General features: G+C 49.5%; 1 protein-coding gene across 1 annotated transcript; it reads right to left on the reverse strand.

Annotated features, from left to right (window-relative positions):
• Positions 1-922: 922 nt before the first annotated feature.
• Positions 923-19,924, reverse strand: LOC132243266 (zinc finger protein 501-like). The gene is made up of 5 exons (XM_014604549.3): positions 19,766-19,924; positions 16,356-16,482; positions 7,797-7,913; positions 6,934-7,023; positions 923-3,706 (listed from the first exon to the last, which is right to left on the reverse strand). The coding sequence occupies exons 1-5, from the start codon at positions 19,787-19,789 to the stop codon at positions 2,628-2,630; spliced, it is 1,437 nt and encodes a 478-aa protein (XP_014460035.3). The 5' UTR covers positions 19,790-19,924; the 3' UTR covers positions 923-2,627.
• Positions 19,925-24,762: the final 4,838 nt, after the last annotated feature.

Below are 24,762 nucleotides of genomic sequence, written 5' to 3' on the forward strand. Positions count from 1 at the left end.
GAACAGGCCCAGCCTCTTAGGGTTGTTCCTCCCTACCGCTGAGTGATCATCCCTGCTGCCCTTCTTTGTACCTTCTGGTGTTTGTTTGGGCTCAGGGGCTGGTGTCACTCCCTCTGTGGGATCAAATTTCGGTATATTGTCAGGGTCAACATCTTGCTGCCAGGGGGTTGGCTTGTACAGGGAGCTTGCTGGGGTCCCTCAAGGCAGCTCTACTGCTGTTCACGTGCCACGCCAATGCCAAATCCTCACCCACGGCACAATTACTACTAGTTTGGGAAGAACAATCCCTGCCCACTGTCTCCTATATCAGGAAGATAAGATTGCTTGATGCAATTGTGCTAGACAGACAGCCACACTCAGACATCACTGCACCATTTTCCCAGCCTGCAGACATGCCTTTCTCTATGAAAAGCAAAAGATGAAACCTGACAGGAGTTCCCATGCCCCATGGAACAGGGCTGCCACGATAGGCTTGTTCTCCCTGGGCTGAGGTTGTGGAGGATCCTTCCAGGACCCAGGAGACAGGACCCAGGGCCTTTGGGCCCTGCCACACATTCAAATGACAGCTGATAGAAACCAGCTCTAGAGCTGTTAGACATCTTCAAGCACTAATTTCATAGCTGGTTGGCTCTTTTTAGAGCTGGATAGTCATGTTTATCATGTGTTAATTACTCTGCATGTGATCAGCCTAAATATATTGCTCAAATAACCGGTGAACTGCATATGTATAATATGTAGTAGGGGCCTTTAAGTCAGAGAGCATGGTAAGGCAGAGAGGATGGGGTGTCTTGCTAGGTCCCTTCATCATTCATGCTGCAGGAAAGTTAATTGGGTAAGTAAGTCCACCTCTGATTGACCTGTGGGTGGGCACTAAATGCAAATGAAAACAGACCATAACAAACACACAGCTCCAGATCACAGGCAGAATTAAAAAGTTCATTCAATGCTACAATAGCCACAACTACAACTTCAGTCATTTCATTATTTGATCAGGACACTGGACAATCATCTACTTGTATTAGATTTTAAAGGAGACAATCAGGGTCTAGTGACTTATCAAGTACATGAATGGGAGCTGGGCTTCAGGCTTCCTAGCAGGGGCTGTTCCTGCCTTTCCTTCCCCTCCCAAGAGAATCAGAATTGGCTTTGCTGCCCTGGGGTCTCCCTTTGTCCCATTTCCCCCAAGGTCCTTCAGTCACAGATTCCTTTGCATCCTGCTCCTTTTAATGAGAGGCAGGTGAGGTTCCTTCCTGGGGGGAGCAGAAAGAGCATCAAGTAGAACTGGCACATTTGAAGGCCTGGGCAATAACTCCACAGTGGATTTCATTGGACTCTCTCACCTCTCTGATGTGTTCGGCTTGGTAGGAAAAGCAGTGCCCGACTTGCAGGCCTCACTGCCTGGCACAGGGTAGGTGGGGAGTTAAATTCAGAGATAAGGCAAGGTAGATTCCAAATGTCTCCTGTGTCATTCTCCAGATCTGGGGTGGAGACTGGAGGAGGGCGGATGGAGAAAGGCAACAGGTGCCCAGAACCCTTCCTTTGTCCTTCCTGATAACTGTCCTGTCCTTGCTGAGTATCCACTGCCATACTGCAGCTGGGTCCTTGGGTAACATCCTCTGGAGTAGCTCAGGGTCACCTCCTGACCCAGCAAACACTGCTGTAGCTACTGACCCCAGAGACTATGAGCGTTCTGCTCCCCCTCTTACCATGAGGCAGGCCTCATTTTTCCTGCCCCTTCCTAGGCTGTTCTGCCCAGGGAAGGAACAGGTTAACATGCCTCCTGGACACAGGCTAGTTGGGAGCACATGCAGCATGTGGTGATGGTGGATGAGGGACCCAAAGGAATGCAATCAGGGCTGCCCCCCTCTGGAGAGATGCCTTGGGCACAGTGAGAGCTCCAAAACCAGGGCTGCTTGCAGGGATAGGCAGCCACAAATGGGAAGCCACAATGAGGAAATTGTTTGGCACCAGCCCATGCTCCCATCCCTCCCTCTGCACTGCTTCCAGGGCTCAGCTCACTGAGGCAGCTCCTGCTCTCATCCAGGCCCAGATTTCCTCTGTTGCCTGATTCAGTTTATTGTTAATGACAGCGATCTTCCCCTATCCTCTACCTGGTTGTTCCAGCTAGACGCAAGCCTGGCCCAGCCAAACCCAACCCTGGTCCCATCACACCTTGAAGCCTCCTGCCCTCACTCAGATCAGCCAGCCTGCTGCTGTGGATCCCATGCTGTCACTCAACACCCCCACTACAATCCTCCCCTCCCCCCATCACAACACCCCCACCACCTCTATACACCCTATCCCCCTCCCTGGCTTGCAATCCCCAGCACAGCACCCCAGGAATGGGCAGCCAGTCAGTGCCCCTATCTCTGCAGCACACATGCCCCAAACCTCTTCTCCCCTCTCTGTGACTCCCTTTTGCCATGGCCCTGGGTATGTGGACAACCCAGTGCCTGGTGAATGAGGAGGTGGGGGATTTCCCAAACCTCCCCAACATGGTACAGGTGGTGGGGAGCTAGTTGAGGCAAAACCTGGCAGAAGCTGCCCTGCATCAATACCAATGGTCTGGCATGTGGGCTCTTTTGCGCTTGGTGAAATCTGAGCTAGGCCCGAAGCACTTCTCACATTCAAGATTGTGGTACAAGCTCCTCCTCTCCAGCGTGCATGCCCTGGTGCACACGGAGGTAGGATGGGCGGGTGAAACGCTTGCCACACTGCCCACAGCGGTATGGCTTCTCCCCGGTGTGGACACGCTGGTGAGACTGGAGGTTGGATGGGCGGGTGAAGCTCTTCCCACACTCTGTGCAGTGATAAGGTTTCTCCCCCGTGTGCACACGCAGGTGGACACGAAGCAGGTCAGGGCGGGTGAAGCTTTTCTCACATTCAGCACAACCATATGGCTTCTCCCCGGTGTGCACGCGCCGATGCACACGGAGGTGAGACGAGCTGTTGAAGCTCTTCCCACACTCTGGGCAGCGATGGGGCTTCTCCCCGGTGTGCAGGCGCCGGTGCACTCGTAGGTGGGATGGGCTATTGAAGCTCTTTCCACACTCCGTACAGTGTGGTTTCTCCCCACTGTGGACATGCTGGTGCTGGATGAGAGCAGAGCTCTGCCGGAAGCTCTTCCCACACTGGTCACAGCGGTAGGGCTTCTCTCCGGTGTGGATGCGCTGGTGGACTTGCAAGGGGGAGGCTTGGTTAAAACTCTTTCCACAGTGGCTGCAGTGGTATGGCTTCTCCCCAGTGTGGATGCGCCGGTGGACTCGGAGTTGGGATGGAGAGGCAAAGCTCTTCCCACAGTCCCCGCAGAGGTGGGGGCGCTCCCCTGAATGCGTTCTCTGGTGCTCCAGGAGACGGGATTTGTAGCGGAAGCTCTTTCCGCACTGGGCACAGGCATGGGCTGTTGTCTCCCTCCTGTGGGTCCCCCTGAGCTCCTGTTGATCCCAGAAGTTCTCATCACACACTCTGCTTTTAAACAACATATCTGTGCTGTATGGATACAACACCTCTCCGCTGTAAGCCCTGCCCTCCTGGCTCCTCACGTCTCTCTGCTCCTTGAATCCTTCTCTGTACACAGGGCTCATTTGGGGCTCAGCTGCTCTCTGTCCCCATAGTGCAGGGAGCTGGTTGCTGGCTGCAAATGGGTTTAGGTCTGTGGGCTCTTCAAGCAGAGCTGAATAGTAGCCTCTTAGTGGTGTCCAGGAACCTATTGAGTAGAAAAGGGAACCTAGATATTAGCCCCTGTGCTGCTGGGAAAGTGAAAAGCTCTGCTGTTTCCCTGTTCTGGGATGTGCCCCAAAGCAGGGCCTAGCTTTTGGGTACCCTGTGAAAACAAGTGGTTCAATTCCTAGTAGTCCCAACTACAGGGGGCAGAGGGGCACGGCAGTGTGCTGTACTCATGTTGTCTAGTTCCCTGGTGAAGTTTGCATGCCATTTCCAAGTGTTTCTGTCCCAGATTCAAGCTCTGTCTGAATAACAATCTGAATCACTCCTTTGTCTCTGTGTGCCCTGTCAAATGTTCAAATTAAAGCTGGGCAGAAACCAGCTATAAAGTTGTTACATATTTGTATAAAGTTGTTACACATTGTCAAGCACTAACTTTGGTTCCTTTCATAGCTGGATGGCCATTTTTATGGCATGACCAGTATTCGGCACCTGTGGCCAGTCTAAATGTTAGAGGTACACTGATACATCAGTCGCATATCGGATCAGCATCAACAGCAGGAAAATTAACATTATCAGCAATTGGTTTATTTCGGCCAGTAATGTTACCAACAAATGCCACATGCATGCGCACAGCCGCAGCATACACACAGCGAGGAATGCAGCCTGGCAGCTTGGAGAGCAGTGTCTGGCTGGTAAGTCAGGAGGGCGAGGGTACAGACTGAGGCCCTCACAGTGAGGGAGGTAGTGGGGCAGGGACACGTGCTGCCCAGCCAGGGCAGCAAATGGGACCCAGGGCAGGGCACAGTACAAAACCACAGGCGGCTCGTCCAGGGAGTGCAGGAAGGGCGAGGAGGGGGGCCCCGCTTCCACATCTAATGAAGGGAGGAATAAGCTGCAATCAGACCTAGACAGGTTATGGGGGCGGGCGGACGAGAACAGGACAGGTTTCAACACTGACAAGTGCAAGGTGCTGCTCCTGGGGAGGAAGAACCAGCAGCAGACCTACAGGCTGGGGAACTCCCTTCTCATCAGTGCAGAGGCAGAAAAGGATCTTAGAGTCATTATTGATGCCAAAATGAACATGGGCCGACAGTGTGGGGACACAGTCAGGAAGGCCAACCGCACCTTGTCATGCATCCACAGATGCATCTCAAGCAGGTCCAAGGAGGTGATCCTCCCCCTCTATGCGACACTGGTCAGGCCGCAGTTGGAGTACTGCGTCCAGTTCTGGGTGCTGCACTTCAGGAGGGATGTGGACAACATGGAGAGGGTCCAGAGGAGGGCCACTTGCATGAGCAGGGGGCAGCAGGGCAGGCCATACGAGGAGAGGCTAAGGGACCTGAACCTGTTCAGCCTCCACAAGAGAAGGCTGAGGAAGGATCTAGTGGCCATTTACAAATTAGTCAGAGGGGACCAGCAGGCACTGGGGGAGTCCCTGTTCCCCCATGCACTACCAGGAGTGACAAGAAATAACGGTCACAAGCTGGCAGAGGGTAGATTTAGACTAGACATCAGGAGGCGCTACTTCACTGTCAGGGCAGCTAGGATCTGGAACCAACTTCCAAGAGAAGTGGCGCTGGCTCCTACCCTGGGGGTCTTTAAGAGGAGGCTGGATGAACACCTCGCCAGGGTCGTTTGACCCCAGTACTCCTTCCTGCCATGGCAGGGGGTCAGACTTGATGATCTGCTCAGGTCCCTTCCAACCCTACCAACTATGAAACTATGAAGCTTCCCGCCACTGCGTGCACCCCCAGAGGAAGGAATGGGGGGCATGTGCCCCCCGGATCTGTGTGCAGGGTGAGAGTGAGGGCAAGCTACCTGCTGTGGGCTCAGGGCCAGGGGCTGAGCCAGCCTCTTCTTGGCAGAGGGGCTGGGTGGGGGCTGCACTCGGGGCAGGCCAGGGGACAGCAGCAGTGGCACGGGGGGGGGACGAACCTACAGGGTTCTAGGGCAAATTTTGGCGTGGCTGTTGCCTCCCCAAACTCCCCCAGCACCACCTCTCCTCAGGTCACTCCATTCTTCTGCCTTTTCTTCAGGAACTCTGTGCTGCAGGGCAGGCAGGGGACACACAGCCAACGCAGGGCTCCCAAGGAAAAAGGCAGCAAAGCAGAGTGCCCCAAGCAGAGGCGGCACTAGGGGAGAGCTTGTGGGGGCTAAAGCCACCCCAAAAATTCCCCGTAGCCTCCCATCCCACAGCCACCCCTCCCAATATTGCAGCCCAGCTGAGCCCACCCTGCCCCCACCCCAAGCACAGTTCCAGCCTGTCCCCCCCACAACCAGGAAGAGGCTGCTGCAACCCCTGGCCATAAGCCCGTAGTGGGCAGGCCGCCTCCACCCCACGCACAAATCTGGGTGGGGGGGCACATGCCCCCTATGCCTCCCCTGGGAGTGTGCGCAGCAGCGGGGAGTTGCCCTTCCTCCCTTGACGAAACACCGACAGCTCTGTCCTACTCCCAGCCCTGTGTCCCATTTACTGCCCTGGCTGGGCAGCACCTGCCCCTGCCTCACTCCCTCCCTCACTGTGGGGGCCTTGATCTCCAGCCCCCCACCCCCATGCCCCTTCCCCCCCAGACTTACTGGGAGGAAGCAGCTCTCCAAGCTGTATTCCTGTAAATCAGCTATTGGTATCAGCCAAGAAAATCTTTATCAGTGCACCCCTACTAAATGTATTAATTGTGTGATAATTATTTTGTACACATGGCCAATCTTTCTTTGCACTTGTAGCCAGTCTAATTTATTGTGTGAAAACACCAGTGAAATGCATAATATATGTAACATGTGGCAGAGGCCTTATGGTGGAGAGTGAGACTAGAGGCAATTGCTAGAGTGAGACTACTTAAGGGTTTGTCTACACCAAAGCAATGGTGGATACTGGGGAAGATGACAGACATTATCAAGACCAAGAGTTTTACCCAAGAGGCTATTCAGGGCTCTATCGCAATGTCTGTTTTTGAGAACTCGATCTCTGGCAGTCCTGAGAATGGCATCCCAAGATACGTATGAAGCAGCCTGACTAGCAAAGTTCTGGATCTAGAGAACAGCATATGTGGGTGCATGGGTATACTGAGCACTGCCCTCTCTTGGACACACCTCTGCTATGGTACAAACAAGCTCTAAAGGTTACTGGGCTTATGAAGAAAAGCCAACATGTCAGCTCTTCTCCTGCAAAGAAATGTTCTAGGAGGGGAAGATTTGCAGATCATGAGCCAGGCCTGAAATAACCTCTGAGTCTCTCCCTTCTGGAAGAACCAGAACTCTACTTCCTACCTGTTTTCAGGGAAAGGTCTGGTCCAGGGAACAAGTCCATAAATTTTTCTTCTGCCAACAAGTCCCAGGTGTCTTCCATGTCAGACAAATCTGCAACAAGACAAAGTGGTTAACTTTGGAGTTAACTTGCATCCATCGCAGGGCCCAGGGCTGCTGCCACTGGGGGCCCCAGAGATGCAGCAGAAAGGAGATTCTGGTGCCAGCCATGAGTCGATAACCCCCAGGGCATGAGTGTCTGTGAATGCCTAACTGCACCTGGGAGCCATGCAGTGGGTAGCAGAGCCCCCACTTCCATACATCACAATCCCCAAAGACTTCCAGAGTTCCTGCCCACCATGACAATTGCCAAGGGGCAATATAGGTCCCATCTTGGGGAGGGTGTCATGTCTTCCACTACTGATTGAAGATGGACATTCTAGCCCATAGTACTCCAGGGACACTAGATTTGCACTTAACATTGCAATAACAGGTGCAGCTTTGGCCCTAGCCTTGCAAAACTTCCCTGGGGGTGGAACTGTCTCCCCCCTCTCCCCTGCTATGACAGATCTCTCTACTCAGGTACCTGGGGCTCAATCTCCAGAAAGGAAGGTAATAGGAGACACACTGAAGGATCAAATTTGATTTCATTCTCCAATTAAGGGGAAGAATGTGGCAACAGTTGCCTGTACCCACACCACTGAACTGCAGGGAGTGGAACCACACACCTGCCTGGATAACACAGATCAGGGACAGCCCTTAGAGGTTAGTACAGTGAGATGAAGCTCAGGACCCATTTCCAGGGATCCAGCTCCTCCCATCACTTTGGTACAGACCAATGCTAAGAAGATGGGGGGGGGTGGAACAGGGTGACTGACTCAGCTCACCTGGGGACAGACCCTCAAACCATGCATTTTCTCCAAGGTCTTCATCATCACAGACCCAAAGCTCCAGCTCCCCTCGCTGGATGCGGTTGATCAAGTCTGGCATGGGACCTTGACATCCTGTGTGGGGAAATGAAAAAATGGTGGCTATTTTAATTTAATCGTCATTCAGCGTCCAGTCGGGATCTGGGGAACAGATTCAATGGAAACAAAATGCTAAAGGCCCTGGAAAGAACAGGGAAAGTACATTTAGCATCAAGAAGGAACCAGTCAGAATCCTTCAAAAGATGATGGTCCTAGTTCCCCAGCCAGGTGCAAGGATGGTCACATAAAATATAAAGCATGAACCACGGAGACACACAGAAAAGGTATAAAACTCTCAGAAGTACCAGAGAAGGTGCAGAGAGGTGCAGTGACTTGTGATGTACTAGGAAGAAGAAAAAGAAAACTTTTATGTTTTTAGATACCAAATTTAAAAGAAAGCGAATGGACACACTTGTGGACCGATACAACTAATTACCATCAGGGTAATTCCAGGCCAAGAACTAGAAATGGGTTTATTCTTGATGAAGGTTTGCACTGACTCTAGACAGTGAAGAGTCAATGACAGTTGGATGACAATGAAACTTTTTAATGGAGAGAAAAAAGCAATTCACACAAGCAGTATACAGAAAAGGGTGATTTTAAAGTAAGGATAGGTGCAAATATGTGTTGACCCCCAGATACAGTCTGAAGTACCAACATAAGTTCGATAGACCTATCGCACCAAAACCGAGTAGTCTAACTGAATGAGTATATGAAGATTTTAATGAAGCTCTTAATTTGTATTTTCAAACATGGAATTCTCTCAAACTACTGTTATTTCAGTCCTAACCAATAAGATATTTTTAGATTCTGAAGAACAGAAATTATCTAAAAAAATAAAATAAAAAAGCTAGTCTATGGAGAAGAAAAATAATTACTAATAAAGAGAACAGTAAAAGACCTGGAAAGGTTCCAGATAACAAGCTGGTTATAAACCTTAGGAACTGTAAACCTTTTCTCTCTCAGGCGAGAAAAACAGACGTTATCTTCATACACTAACATGAGGCCAGCCTGTTAAAACAACCTTCTTTGTCCGAGTTTCAGAGTCCAGGTCCTGAAAGCGAGGTATCCAACATCTGCTGGTGAGTTTCTTTGCCTAAACAAGACTTCAGTGCCAGAAGAACCAGCCAGGGAGAGACCAGCCCTTTAATTAACTAGTTGATACTATCAAGTGGGCTTAATGCTAATATTGAAAGCCAATCTTGTATTTTCTATTCTATTAATTTGCAATTAGATTAGATGCAATCTGGTCAGACTGAATTAAAAACCTTTCACTTGCCTGTTGTTTCTGTCTGTGCACCTTGTCTCTTGAGTGTATATTAACAACCTTTTACAGAAGCGGGATGTTGGCTGCCACGGTTCCCCTGCTTTACCTGTGGAAGGTTCAGGTGTTATGTCTTGTGTTGTGCCAGGGGTGACAGTAGTTTTACTAAGAGTTAGATTATGGATTTGTGTAGGTTGTTTAGGATCGGGACTATTCTGCCTCGGGAAGAGGTGGGACTAGATATGACCTCTGAAGGTCCCTTCCAGCCTGACTTCTCTGATTCTATGAATGCACAGGTTGGTCAGTACTGCAGTATGTATGACAGTCCATCAGAGTTACAGAGATAAAAAAAAAAAAGAAGCAAGGTACAGTTTTACAGCTTGCAATTCCACATGCTGGGCTTTTGATAAGCAGAGTTTCTAAAAAAGGAGCATAAGATCACCTCCAAAGTGGCCCAATATGGTGTCCTACTTGACAACTTTGTGCCATTCCCAAAGAAATAATAAAGAAATGAATCCCAGGGGAAAGATAAAATGGTGGGAGTTAGTTCATACCCAAAAGCCAGGGCCATGTAACAAAGACTACCTATGGTATTGTTATCATAATAAAGAGCTTGATGAAGATTTACTTTAGGATACAGGGAAAGAGGTCATACTTATAGTATAACCTAAATCAGGAGGGTCAAAAGAAAAGAAAAATTAGAAAAAAATAACAAGGTCCTATGCCCAACCTGTGGAAGTTTCCAAAACATTAGGAGAGGAAGGGTACCCTTATCCTTCACTGGAAGCTTGGTAAGTGGCAGCAGGGAAAGGGAGAAGCACTTCTTTAAGTGATGATCAAGACACGGCTACATATGTGGTGTCAACAGCAGGGTTTTGGCTTCTTTGACAATGGAGTGGTGTTCCAAGAAAAACTGGAAAGAGATGGGGTCCACCTGATTTAGGCAGGGAAGTGTCTTCAAGTACAGGCTCACTAACCTAGAAAGAAGGGCTTTAAACTAGGTTTGCTGGGGGATGGAGAGAAATAGCCCAGAGGTAAGTGAAGAGCCAGGAGACATGGCAAAAAACCCTAGAAAGGGGAAGCAATACCAGAAGTCCTAGCAATGTTCTCACGGAGTCAAACAGTTAATTGCCATATTTACCTGAATTCAAGTTGACTTTAAATTTAAGATGACCCTCCAATAATTTGATTCGATCTATGGAAAAATGTATTCATTTGTTATAATTTCCCATTAATCAAATCTAATTATTGGAAGATCACCTTAAATTTGTCTCCCCTCCCTGCCAAACTATTGCAGCGGGGAAAGTAGCTGCGGGGGGGGGGGGGGGGGGAAGAGACCTGTCCCTTGCCCCCTGCACCTTGCCCCTGTGCTCAGTTCCCTCCACCACTTGCCCACCCTGACACCTGTTCCTCCTGGCACCTGCGCATCCCCCTCCCCCACCCCTCAGACACCTGCACATCGCAGGGCCTGCCCCCCACATACCTGGGCCCTCTGGCACCTGTCCCCCTGCGGTGTCTGACCACCCCCCCAAGCCACTTGCCCCCCCCCAACCCCACCACTTGCCCCCTCATGCACACATTCCCTTGGCACCTGCCCCCTGGCTGCCAAATACACTCTGCTGTGACTGCAGCTCTGGCTTTAGCCTAGGGCACAGAGCATGTGCTGGCTCTGGCCCCATCCCTGAACTTGTAATGGTGGCAGCTCCAATGCTAGCACTAATGATATTGCCCTGGCCCTGACCACAGCCCCAGGTTGTCAGAGATTGGCAGCTATGGCTCTGATTCCAACCCTGAACCAGAGCTAGAGCTGAAACCTTAGCAGCCACCTACTCCTTCTCTCACCTTCTATTTGAATTCATGAGAGGGGCTTTTCTCCCTAGCATGTTGGAATGGGGGAAAAAAAAACTGTCCTGGATTAGACTAAATACAGTACCTAAATTTTTTATAGACTAATATGAGAAGCATGGAAAAGAAACATAAAGAACTGGAAGCCTAGTACAAGGGTGGAATTACATAACTGAGATTACAGAAATGTGGGGGGGTAGTTCACATGACTGGAGTACGGTCATGGATGGCTATGACTCGTTCAGGAAAGACAGGCCGGGGGGAAAAGAGGTATTACTCTATATATAAACGTGTGTTTCGAGATACAGTATGAAGTAGAAGATAAGCCTGTTGAAAGTTTGTAAAGTTAGAAGGGAGAACTACAGGGAGGATACCCCAGTGGGCATCTGCTCTAGACCACTGACCCAGGAGGAAAAATGTGGATAAGACCTTCTCTAAACAACTAATGGAAGTGTCCACATCAAAGGACCTGGCTCACAAGGCGTTCTTCAGTTACTGTGACATCTGATGGGAAGGAAATAAAGCAGGGCACAGACAGTCCAGCAAATTCTGGGAGGCTGTTGGGGATAATTTTTGGTTCAGATGGTGGAGAAGCCAACTAGGAGGGGAAGCTCTTTCCAACTTGCTGCTCACAAACAGGGTGCAATTGGTTGAGAATGTGAAGAGGCAAGGTAGCTTGGATGACAGTAACCACAAAATGATAGAGTTCAAGATCCTAAGAAGAAGGAAGGCAGAGAACAAAGACTGGATTTCAGAAAAGCAAACTAACAAATTCAGGGAGCTGGTAGGCAGGAGCCCTTGAAAGGTAAGTCTGAGGGGAAAAGGAGTCCAGGAGAGCTGGCTGTACTTTAAGGGGGCCACATTAAGTGTATAGGAACAAGCTATTCCGAGACCAGCCTGGCTAAACAGCTCCCTGGCGGACCCAAAAGCGGACCACTTCTGGGTCTGCTACCGGGCACGCTAGGGAGCCCCTCGTGCTTTTGTGGGACACTCCAAGTGCCCCAGCATCGCAGCACTCACGAGCCCCTGCTACCTAGAGGTATTTAGAAAAAACGTTTAAAGCTGTCTCTGTGTGCAAATCTCCAAATCTTTCCAGTTCTCTCCGATTTGAAGAGATTAAAGGGTCCTCAGTTTCAATTCAGATTCAGAGATTCAGCCACCAAATCGGACCAAACCTCCACCGAATTGAATCAAGGACTGAAGCTTTGCACAGCCCCATTATGTTCCAATTGATTTAAACATTCCTGAAAGCCCAAAGTTCCACTTGTAACACATACAGGTGCGATTACTCTGACACACGTGCCCGGAGATGATTTCTCTCTTCTTACAATGGCAAGTTGATCTAAATGGGAAAAAAAATGGGCCAGCATTTTATAAAATAGTTTCTTTCATCATGAAAGGTTTAGTTGTTGCTTTTAATTAATTGTAGTAACTTATTTTTTTTTATTAATGTTTAATCTTCACTTTGCTTTTCGAAGCCCAGAAATGAGTCTACATGCCATGGAAGTACTGAGTTAACACAACTAGTTGTGGCCTGAGATCTCGCAGTGGCCAAAGGAAACAATACAAGCACATATTGAAGGCATACCTCAAGAAAATGGATGTGGACATCAAGAGCTGGGAGAAGCTATCTTAGGGGAGGGCAATTATTTCGGACGGAGGGCTGCTTACTGAGTTTTGGAAAGCCATTGAGGACTACATGACAGGTAGCCTGGGGCAGATAAATATTAAATGTTCTTAATTCTGGGGGGGCCCCACAGGCCGGATAGAATGGCCTGATGGGCCGCATCTGGCCCCCGGGCCACATTTTGCCCAGCCCTGAGCTAGCTGCTGACCAACTCCAATGGCACCGCAATCTCAAACAAGTGGCAGCCCATTTTGAGGTAAAGTGTCTGGTCCTCAAAGCAGAGGAGACAGCGGAGGAAGGAAAAGGAGAGGAATCCCAGCCTGCAGCCTACTCTTTCCTGCAGAAAGACCTGCAACTTTTGCTGATGGATTTGTGGCTTTAGGATTAGACTCTTAAGTCACCTCAAGACCCAACAAGCCCTGGCAGAGTTCTTCATTGAATCAAGGGCTTGTTGATGACAACTAAATTAACAGTTTGCAGTCCTACCTCAGAAAAAAAATTATTTTGCAGCAATGCTATTTTTAAGCAAACTTTGTCTTATCCTCTTTTTTTTTTTTTTTTTACTTTATTCTTTTGATAAAAGGGTTAAACAAACTGTCATTTTTAAGATATAAAAATATAACTGTTGGTACCATAGGTTTCGAGTGTTTTTGTTTTATATATCTTTGCTGTGTAACATGTAAACTTATGTTGTGTGTCAAGTGAGTGTTTTGTTTGTTGCAAAAAACATGAGTTTTTGCAAGCATATTTATGCTAGAAGTGATACCACATTATTTTTTTTATTGTTATGGCCTGTCTAACAGTGCAATGTCATTGATTACTGAAAATTCAATTTTTTTTCTTTGAAAATTTACAAAGGTCGTTTTAAAGATATACATGTATTTTTGTCACCTGAAAAATAGTTAAATTTTGAATTATTTACCATTTTAGTCTTTTCTGAGCAACTTCTTTCCTTTAACTTTCTTTTCCTTTAAGCACAACACTTTTTCTGTAAAAAAGTACATTTGTTGTTTTTGGCAAAACAAGAAAAAAACTGAGGGGGGAAGGAAATAAATAGCTGTACACTGCAATTTCTATACTGAATGGTATGTGCCCATTTTCTGCAAGCCAGCCAGGGACAGACATGTAGATACTGCAGGGGGTGGCGTAGCACAGAATTTGGCTGCATAGGAAAATCTTCAAAAGCATTGTTAAAATTACCTCAACTTTGACTTCTAGTTTGATTTAGAACTTTTACACTACAACAGAGTATGGGTCATGGTTTATTTTGTAAATAAATGTGGGTATGACTTTACCTATGACTTAATAAATTTATACATCTTCTGGTGATAAATTTCTTCTTTCAGCAAGTCTAAGAGGGATGTTCTAAATTCATAGACATTAGGGCTGGAAGGGACCTCGGAAGATCATCGAGTCCAGCCCCCTGCCCCAGGGGCAGGAAGTCAGCTGGGGTCACAGGATCCCAGCAAGATAAACATCCAATTGTCTCTTGAAGGTGTTCAAAGTGGGTACTTGAACCACCTCCGTCGGCAGCATATTCCAAACCTTGGGGGCTCGGACAGTAAAGTTCTTCCTTATGTCCAACCTGAAACAGTCGCAGAGGAGTTTGTGACCATTCAACCTTGTCATCCCTTGGGGCACTCTGGTAAACAGATGTTCCCCCAGATCTTGGTGAGCTGATGAATTTATAGGTGGCCACCAGGTGCCTCCTGAGCCTGCGCTTTTCCAGGCTGAAGAATCCCATGGCTCTCAGCCTCTCATCATAAGGTCTGTTTTCCTGCCCTCTAATCATGCGCGTGGCTCTCCTCTGCACCCTCTCAAGCTTCTCCACTTCCTTTTTGAATTGTGGAGCCCAAAGTTGGATGCAGTACTCCAGCTGCGGCCTCGCCAAGGCTGAGTACAACGGGAGAATGACGTCCTGGGATTTGCTAGAGAAGCATCTATGGATGCAAGCCAGCGTTTTGCTCGCTTTACTAGCTGCAGCATCACATTAGAGGCTCATGTTCATCTTGTCGTCAATCATGACCCCCAAGTCCCTTTCATCTGTAGTGCTAGCCAGCGTAGCACTGCTGAGCCTATAAGCATGCTGCAGGTTTTTCCTCAAAAGGTGGAGAACCTTGCATTTTTCGGTGTTAAACACTATCAGGTTCCCATCCGCCCATTTCCTGAGCCTGTCAAGGTCTGCCTGGATCACCCTCCTGTCCTCAGATGTGGATGCTTTACCCCAGTTTGGTGTTGGCGAACTTGGCCAGTCTGCTTCTGACACCAATGTCTACATCATTAATGAAAATGTTAAATAGTATAGGCCCTAGGACAGAGCCTTGAGGGACCCCACTGGTCACAGGGCACCACGATGATTTACTTCCGTCAGCCACCACCCTCTGGGTCCTACTGCAGAGCCAATTCCCCAGCCAGCAGATTGTGGTGTGGCCAAGGCCGCAGTTAGCCAGTTTTGCCAAGAGGTGATCATGGGATACCAGATGGAAGGCTTTTTTAAAGTCAAGATATATGACGTCAATCTCTTCTCCCTTGTCCAGGTGATAGGTCACCTGGTTGTAAAAGGAAATGTGATTGGTCAAGCAAGACCTACCCACAACAAACCCGTGCTGGCTATCCCTCAAGATGTTGCCATCAGCCAGTCTGTTAAGAATGGTCTCTTTGCTAAACATTTCTAGGATCTTCCCTAGGATAGAGGTCAGGCTGATGGGCCTGTAGTTTGCCAGATCCACTTTCCTCCCCTTCTTGAAAATAGGCACCACATTGGCCTTCCTCCAATCTTCGGGCACTTCACCAGAGCACCAGGAGTTCTTGAAAATCCATGCCAGGGCCTGAGCTATGATGCTAGCCAGCTCCTTGAGTACCCTTGGGTCTAAACTGTCAGGGCCAGTTGACTTGAATGTATCCAGCCTCACAAGGTGTTCCTTCATGAGGTCAGTGTTGATGGAGGGTAAGGAATCTCCCTCACCTGGGCCTCCCTGTCCCATAGTGGGCAGGGGCATCCCATGGGACTGGTGGAAAACTGATGGGAAGTACCCATTTAGCAAGTTTGCTTTTTCCTGGGCGTTGGTTGTCAGTTGTCCCATCTAGCCATGATGGTCCAGAAATTCTGTGAGAGGCAAACTTCTTAGGGTGATCTCTTTAATTGGACCAACTGTGTAGCTGGGATAGAATTAGATAAGCTTTTGAATGCAAGATTCATCAGGTCTTCCATTCAAAAACCTGACTAACTCTATCGCAAGTAAACAGTTGGTCCAATAAAAGATATCACCCTAAGAAATCTTTGCAATGTGCAAAATCATAGAATCATACAGAAGTAGACCTGGAAAGGACCTACAGAGTTAAATGTATGGGCATGATACTTATCCTCTTTTCTCTCACAAGGCTAGTTTCCCAAGTAGAGGTACTTAAAGAATATTTTTCAACCTTGGGTTGGGGGATGGTGTTGACTTGTTGGGAAGGCAGAGGAAGATCATCTTGCAAAATAACTCCTGCATTTGGAAGCAGTAGGAGTTAGACCAAGAGGAATACCCAGGAGAAAGGGACTGGTTCAATAAAAGAGGATATGAAAACATAAAACAGAACACAGGCCTAATCAATGACAGAACAGTGGGGAGGGAAATAAAGCCTTTTTAGACCATCAGCCCAATCTTCATGAGGAGAAGACTGTAGAAGAACCAGGAGAGAAAGGAGACATTTCTGAGTTCACATAGCTCTGGGGAGAAGCAAGGAAACAGAACTTTACCCAGGGAAACAAGGGCTTGGTAATTCCTTAGCATCTGGTCCTGGTAAAGCACTTTGTCTCCATCTCCCAACAGCTCCCACTCCTTCTGGGTGAAGTACAGCGCCACGTCCTCAAAGGCCTCCGGGAACTGCAGTCACAAGCAGTACATGTTCAGTCCCTTCTGCTCCAGCCTCATCCAGCCCCCACAATCCTGAGCCCTATGATGCATTACAAAGATATGCCAGCCTGGCTGTGCTGGACACTGATGCAAAACTACCCTCTCCTCATTTGACATAGGTGCTCCAGCAAAGCCCTTGGTTTGTACACAGCAGTGTGTCTACACTAGGGGGCACCTCCATCATAACTAAACCATCAGTAGTGACCCCCAGGAATTTATCCTTCGCCACCAGAGACCTCCTCAGCACACCAGGGGAAGCTCTCAGCCTTACTCTGCACCACAAAAGATTTTTATCCCATTACCTGGATCAGCTTTTGTGTCCGCTTTGTTCCTACAGGTTTACTGATTGCTTGCTTCTTCCAGCACTAACCCCCCCCTCCTCTCTCCCTTCTTTTCCTGCCTTTTCTTTCAAATCACTGTCTCCATTTTACACACTACTCTGTGCATGACCTTTCATAGCATCTGATGAAGAAAGCGTAGGCTCACAAAATTTTATGCTATATACACAGGCACACATGCAGAAATATACATACAAATATACATCGTGTGTGTGTGTGTGTGCGCACGCGCGCATGTACCCAAATATACACAAGTATGCATGTATGTGTATATAGAACCACAGAAAATGAGGGTTGGAAGGGACCTCAGGAGGTCATCTAGCCTAACCCCCTGCTCCAAGCAGGACCATCCCCAATTGTGTGCATTTGCGTGTACACTGTGTGCCAGCCCCAGGGCTCACTCAGCCCGCAGACACCAGGGCTAACACAGGGTACACTGCCCACAGTAAGTGGGCTGGACCCAATGCTGCACATGGTATAGGGGGCTGGGCCACAGGCTGCATGGGGTACGCTGGACCCCTACCCAAGAAGGATGCACAGTGGAGCTGGAGATCCCACTGGCTTGGTCAGCTAGGACTAGACTGCAGGAACTGGACTTAGACTTGGGGACAGCTGCTGTTTAAGCACTCCGGGACTGAAAGCTTGATTAGGGACACCGCTGGAGGTGAGGGAGGGAAATTAAGGTGCTGAGTATGTTACCAGTGTTGATGCTTACCTTTTACCTATGTCCTCCCTTTGGCCCAGCTGGCTTGTAACCCAAACCTCTATGATTTTCTATAGCAAAGTGGGAACTTCCCCCCACTATTTACACTTCTTCCTGCCCTTTCACCCTTCCCTCCTGCTTCTAGGCTTCAAGGTTGGCACAAATTGTTAGAAGTTAATTAGGTCATTATAATTACCATTATATTCATCCCACTGCCACCATCACTGCAGCCAGGAGAAACCAAGCCTCCTGGAAACAGGCGAGTGGGGCAGGTGGAGCTGTGACAGTCTTACCCGGTAACAATGGATGCATCTCCAGGCTGCTACTGCTACGTGTCAGGGTTGCGCTGACGACAGTTTTACAAAGAGGTTAGATGATGGATTTGTATGGGATGGCTTGGACAGGGATGATCAAGCCTCAGGCAGGGGGTTGGACTAGCTAGATGACCTGCGGACTAAATGCCCCTTCCCAGACCTGCTTCTCTATGAAACTGCCCCACGGGCCTCCATTTTCCAGTGGCATGTCAGAGCCAAGCCAAGCCAAGCTAGGACAAGCTGCAGCACTGATACACATGCCTGCCTGTCTAAAGCAGTGTGGGTAGCACACACCTTTCTGCTGCAGCTGCTTCTCAGTTCAGCTCCGATGCACCTCCAGAAAACAGATGTGCACCAGGCAATTTCAATGCCATGGCAGCAGCCACAGGGGCAGATCCAGAGAGGGTGCAGTGGTGCAGCTGCATCCTCTTTTTGGATTGCATTGTACCATTAGGGATTTTTTTAAAGACCCTAAAGCACATGAAAATCTTCCCTCCCTTCTCCTTCCTGCTCAAAGGCATTTCCCCTCCCCTGTCTGCCTTTCCCCACTGTCCCAGGGGTGGGGAAGCCTGCACTGGTGAGAACACAGGAGACTGGGAGCAGGGGTGCAGCCACCCCCTGAACTGTGGGTGGCTACTCCCACATGCCCTTTAGGAAATCCTGGGCAACAGAGGCATTGCAACATCCCTTGCTAATTCTCACAGCACCCCAGCTGAGAACCACTAGTCTGTAAGGTGCAAGACTACCCTGTCTTCCACCTGACTTCAGACTGCCATGGCACACAACAGCTCTATACAAACTTTTACCAGCCTGGCTACAGCAGATGGGAATGCACAAGTTCTCACCCATCAGCTGACAGCTGTTCCAACAAAGGGCCTGATGAGGCGGCAGCTCTGCTGGTGGAAGAATGTGCTTGTCTATCTCAGCCCAGCTCATGTTGCTCCCTCTACCTTTCTTGGGCAAGGTACAGCTGCACCTTACAGACTGACTAAATCAAAGAGGTGTAGATTTTTCAAAAGCAACTGTTACTGCAGACTAACACAGTGAACTACTCTGTATTGCAGCAGTTCTCTGCCTTTTTTAGATTCAAAGTACCTCTCAGAAAATGCCAGCTCTTGGCTTTCACATGTTGTTTGAGTACTGAAAAGCAACAGAGCCATTCTTGTGATGCAAAGAACTTAAGACAGACCATGACAGCAATTCTTAGTGTTTAAAACACGCTGGCCTATTTGAAATAGGGGGTTGGATTATGTGACCGAAGGAGACCTCTTCCAACCCTGCTTCTTGGTGACTCTATGAAATCTCTGGATTTCTCTCACAAATCAAGGGTGTTTGTAGACGTACTCTGGGAGGGGGTGCTTGAATGAGAGTGACTCAGAGAGCTGCTGTTAGTAAAGCGCCCAGAGTGTCATGTGCATCAGTGTCTGTGTGCTGAAAAATAGGGGGGGAGGGGGGGGAGGGGTAACTAAAGGTTGTCAAACGAGCTTTAGTTAAAGCATCCCCGCTGCCATTTTTCAGGGCGGGGAGGCTGAGACCGCTGACGCCGGTGGCAATTCCCACACCCCAGCAGACTGGATTGCTCGAGTCTGTTCCGCGGTGCTGGATCTCCGGGCTCTCTGGACGAGCACAGCTCGCAGACGTAGCCGTGCTGGGGGGGGAGGGCGGGCAGCCCTTGGCGGGGGCACTTGGGGAGGATGACGGCTCTCCCGGCACCAGCTGCATGGGGGCGCCACCCGCACTGCCTTCCAGAGCCCCCGGCGCAGCGCCCGCCCCGGGAACCCGCTCTCCCGGCAGTGCCGCCCCGGGGCCGCCCCGACAATGAGCCTTTCCTCCCAGCCGCTCCGCGGGGACCCCGGGGCCTCCCGCTGCTGTCCGCGCGCCCGCGGGCCGGGGCCTACCTGGGCTGGCGCGGCGGCGGCCATGCCCGGCGGCGCGGGGCGGGGCCGGACCGGGCCTGGATGCGGCCGGCAGCCGCCGGGAAAGAGGCGGTCACCTCAGCTCAGCTCCCCGGGCCCCGCCCACCTCTACGTCACCGCGGGGCAGGACTGTTCACGGTTGCCTAGAGGGGGAAACCTCTGGTGCTGCTCTGGTCGGTGTGGAGGACCGTGACTCCATGGTCGCTACGCCCCTCTCGTTAACCCCTTCCTTCTCGGGCTGTAGCAGGGCGTAGCGGGGGCGGGCGGGGGTGTGGCTTTCGCGATCCGTGTGCATGTGTGTGAATATTTGTGTGTTTATGGCTTTCTGCATCTGTGTGTGTGCGCGCATGTGTTTAGGAATGTGTGCGCATGTGTGTTCCGTGGCTTATGCATGTGTGTGCGTGTGTGGTTTTCAGCATCCGTGTGCGTGTGCGCATGCATGTGGTTTTTGGCATTAGTATGTGTGTGTGCATATTTGTTTCTGTGTGTATGTGTGGGCATGTGTGTGTTCGTGGCTTTCAGCATTCATATGTGCATGTGCACATGGGTGCGTGTAGTTGTGTTCAGTGATATGTCTGTGCACGTATGCATGCATGTTCAATGACGTCTGCGTGCAGGTCTGCCCCGTGTGTGTCTCTGTGTGCATGCACGTGTGTCCGTGTGTGCGCTTGTATGTATGTGCATGTGCACAGGCATGTGTAAGCTATTGTGTGCATATGTGCAGGCACCTGGGGCAACAGAAATACCAGTCAGTCCCACCCAGACCAGGTTGGGGCGGGGGAGGACTGTGGCAATTGCGGCTTCCAGTCACACACCTCTGTGAGGCTGAGGCCAGAAAGCCATGGGACTGGGGGGGGGGGGGGTCTGGTCAGCCCCATCAGACCCCACACCCCTGCCTGCTCTGCTCCCAATCCCCTGCACTCACCACCAGCCAGGCATTGTCCCCAGTTGGGGCCATGCCCAGGCAGGGGAACCCAGTGCCACCTGCAAGCAGAGTGGAGTGATCAACACTGGGTGGGCCCATCAAGCAATTCACTGGGCAGGTACAGCCACCCCATGGACATGTGGTCTCCAGGGCCCCACCACCAGTCACAGGGTAGACCCACCAGTCAGAGGACCCAGGCCTACAGCCCTGCCCTACTGTCACTCCCAGCCCACCCCACCTCTTGAACCCAGGTGTCCAGGCTCCCCTGCCTGCCTGCTTTCACCCACTGGACCCCACTCCCCTCCCAGGGAACCCAGGCATCCACATACCCTGCCTGCTTCCCATCCCTGCCATGTAGTGGGGGTCTCCATATCCATGGCTTCCCAACTGCAGGACCTGGTATCCCAAACTGGGGCTGTCTTCTGGGGCCCAAACAGCCAGGTGGCCATGCCCATGTTGTACCCCTGGGCAGGAGCTTGAGATTGATCTAGTTAACAAGAAAATGGGAAAGATATGGGTAACAAAGCAATGGGGGGATAACTGCTGAAAAAAGATGACTGGTAGAGACCCATTGTACAACCGTATATGGGACATGTCGAAAAAGCTGTAAAAATTATAAATAGCTAAAATAAAAACTTAACACTTTGGATGCAAGAATGGAGAAGCAAACAACACCCTGATACTGATTGCGACCCTGATGCCATGACAGTGCCTGGCCAGTCAAGTCATTGGGCGTCATTTGGTCAGAATACCATGCCATTTTGGATTCTGGTATTGCTCAAGCATTTAATAAATTAGGATTTAAGATGAGAATAGTTTAATTGATCATTTAATCTCATTTACACCCACATTTTAATTAAAATTGAACCCAACGGGGGGTGGTGAAAAAGGCAAATGGGAACATGGGATGACATGACATAGTTGAGGATGGTCCTGCACTAAGCAGGGGGTTGGATTAGATAATCTCCTGAGATCCCTTCCAACCCTAATATTCTATGATTTTATGTAAAATTTACAGCAAACAGGGTATTTTGTACTTTCATAACTTAAAAAAAGCTTCAGAGTTTTGCATAAATTGCATATGTTGTGTCTACTTCTCACAGCACCTCTCAGAATAGCCTCTCCCTCTTTCTGTTCATGCCTTCTCAGTGTCCAAAAGATAAAATGTACGTGCCCAGTTCCGCTGGCTTTTGGTCTCCACTACTCTGCTCTTGCATGTGTCATGGGAGAAAACTCCCTGAGGTTCGTTGTCTAGCTGCATAGGGACCAGGCAACACGGGTAAAGTTTTACTGCAGTATATTTGCTTGAGCAATGACCATAAAGCCAGCAAAAAGGCAAAATGGCCCCCCCTAAAGGGTGGGGCGATCTTTTATACTTTTTACAACAAGGCAAGACTACAGGGTTAACAAAAGCAATACTTGGGCAGTGCTTCACAGATCTTCATAACAGCATATTTCTATTAAGCTGAACTAGCACTTTCTAAAAGCTAAAAGTTAAGTAACAGTAACATTATGATAGGTTAGCAAAAACTTGCACAGTAGCAGATACTTCTTAAGGACACGATCACTGTACTTAGAACAATGGCTTCTTTGTGTTATCTTGTTCCTTGCTGTATCTGGTTTACAGCACACAGACACAGATTCACTTGCTGCATTTTACTCAGAAAATGGTTAACACAGTTAAAATGATTACTTAACATAAGCAAAGCCTTAGCTATCATTCTGCCTTCTGGTCAGCAACATTGCTAGGCCACAGGTCATGCCTTGTATTCAGCTATAAAGCTAATACTTCTTAATAATCCAAATTATTGTTAACCTAACAGTATGCTATCAGAAAACTTTTATTTCAAGGTAATAACAAACATGCTCACCACACATGGGAGTGTGTTTTTCTTTCCCTTGGCCACCAGAGAAGATTCTGGGTATGTCTGCAGGTCCTTAAACTCCTTTGGCAGCTGGCATCATAGGACTAAGAGAACAAGCAAGCCATAGCCAGGTTTCATATGCTTGGGGAACAAGCTTTACCTCCCTCTCCAGTTCCAGGCCATGTCTAATAGGGCTTGGGGCATTTATTCATTCAATAAATAATGGGATCATCTCACAATAGCACTGGACTCAAGAGCAGGCACACTGAACTGGCTGCCTTGTTCTCCTGGAGGTCACAGGTGATTGTAAAGCTGGAACCTGTTCCCATTGTGCCAGTGACAGGGGCAGCTTCCCAACTCTGAGCAAAATCACTAGAAGATGACAGAGACCAGAACAAAGTTCCCCTCTTGCCTGTCCCCACATGAACATGTTCTGTCAAGGGGGAGATCCTTTTTTGCGGGAATATTCCACTTCCAGCATGGCAAGGCCCAGTGCTGGATTGTCATTCCCCTCATTGGCTGCATCTGGAACAAGAACAGAAGAACTGCTATTTCCTGGTGTGACACAGGCAAGCTTTCACACACCATGCAAGCACCAGTCTGCCTCCTGTCTACGGGCCAGCCTCCCACCTCACTCTCCTGCCACGCCTTATTGTAATAATATTGAGGTGTCAATTAGGTGGGAGGCTGCCTGTTTTGAACCCTGATGTTTAGTGGGGTATCTGCAGCTCCATTCCACCCCTACACTGCGGCCCAAGCCTTGCAGATGGCATCCCAGGCAGCTAAACTCAGCCATACCCTTCAACCCTTAGCTGTGGTCCCCTCTGGGACCTTCAGCTACCCCTTAGGCTCTGGCCCCATCTCAAACCAGTCAGGACCTCGAGCTTCTTTGCTCTGTGGACATCCTTCGCAATAGGCCCCTGGCCCTTTTGACCTCTCTCTGGGTCCTGGCCCCAGTGTGGGCCAGTCAGGTACTTTGGGTCAGGTCTAAGCTGATTGCCTGCGTACAGGATTCAGGGTCCCCCATTCCCAACTCAGGTGCTTTGCAAAGTGTGCCTGGCCCCACGGGATCGCTCACCTCAGCAGGTTCAGGTGCTTCAAGAAGCTTACCAGGCTTTCCCTGCATTAAACAACCCACCCAAAGGTGGGACTGAGGTTAAGGTGCCTCAACCCACCTTCCACCAGGAAGGTGCTCACTCCTGGCATTTACCTGGGGCTGTTGCACCCCCAGCAGCCTCACCTGGCCTTCACCACCCAGCAGGGTGGTTTTAGGTCATGCCCAGGACCAATGAGGCTTTCAAGCCATCCCCATAGTCTCACCCTTACCTCTGCCAGGAACATGGCAGAGCTCAGCAGAGGGATATGTCTTCTTTGCTAGCTGATCATGAACTGCCCTTGGATCAGGGAGCTGGGCCTTAACATGGCCTTCCTCATCCAGCACCTGCCCCTCCCTGCTGTCCTTAAAATGGCAGCACCACCAGTGCCTGCCACACCAGGGTCAGACCATCAGTCCATCTAGCCCAGTCTGCTGTGTCACATGGTGGCAGAGAGCAGATGCCGAAAGGGAGCGGATCTGGGTTGGACTGGGGTCTCCACCCGTCCTTGCTGACTTGCAGCCTCCAGCACGGAAGGTCTAGATTAGAAAGTCCTGACTCAGGCTATGCCTGCCCCTCACTCCCCTGCTCAATAGCTCCTATTACCCCTTTCCTCCAAAAACATGTCCAATCCCCTGGTAAATCTGGTTAAACTCTCAGCTGCCACCACATCCGGTGGCAACAAGTTCCCCCCCTTTAATGACATACTGGGCACATCTATATGTGCCCCTACAGCACCCTTGTTACTACACTATCATTTAGTACTTCCTTGTGAAAAAACTTCCTTGTGTTAGTTCTAAACTGACAAGCCTACTAGTTTCATGTAGTGACCCCTTGTTCTTGTCTGGTGAGACAGTCAGTAATGTATCCCTATTGACTTTCTCTTCACCATTTAGTACAGGTTTCCCTCGCTTTATGCGGCTTCTGTATGTGCAAATTCACTCTTATGCAATGACCCTTTTTATACCAAAATTCGTTATATGCGAGGTAAATTCACTCTTATGCAATGTCATGGAAGCCCACAATCAGCTGCTTTGTGCAGTGCACTGTGGGAGTGATGTGCACCAAAATATAGTCTCCTGTGTGGATCTGTGC

Source organism: Alligator mississippiensis, chromosome 8, assembly GCF_030867095.1.
Source record: "Alligator mississippiensis isolate rAllMis1 chromosome 8, rAllMis1, whole genome shotgun sequence".
In the NCBI taxonomy this organism is placed as follows: domain Eukaryota; kingdom Metazoa; phylum Chordata; order Crocodylia; family Alligatoridae; genus Alligator; species Alligator mississippiensis.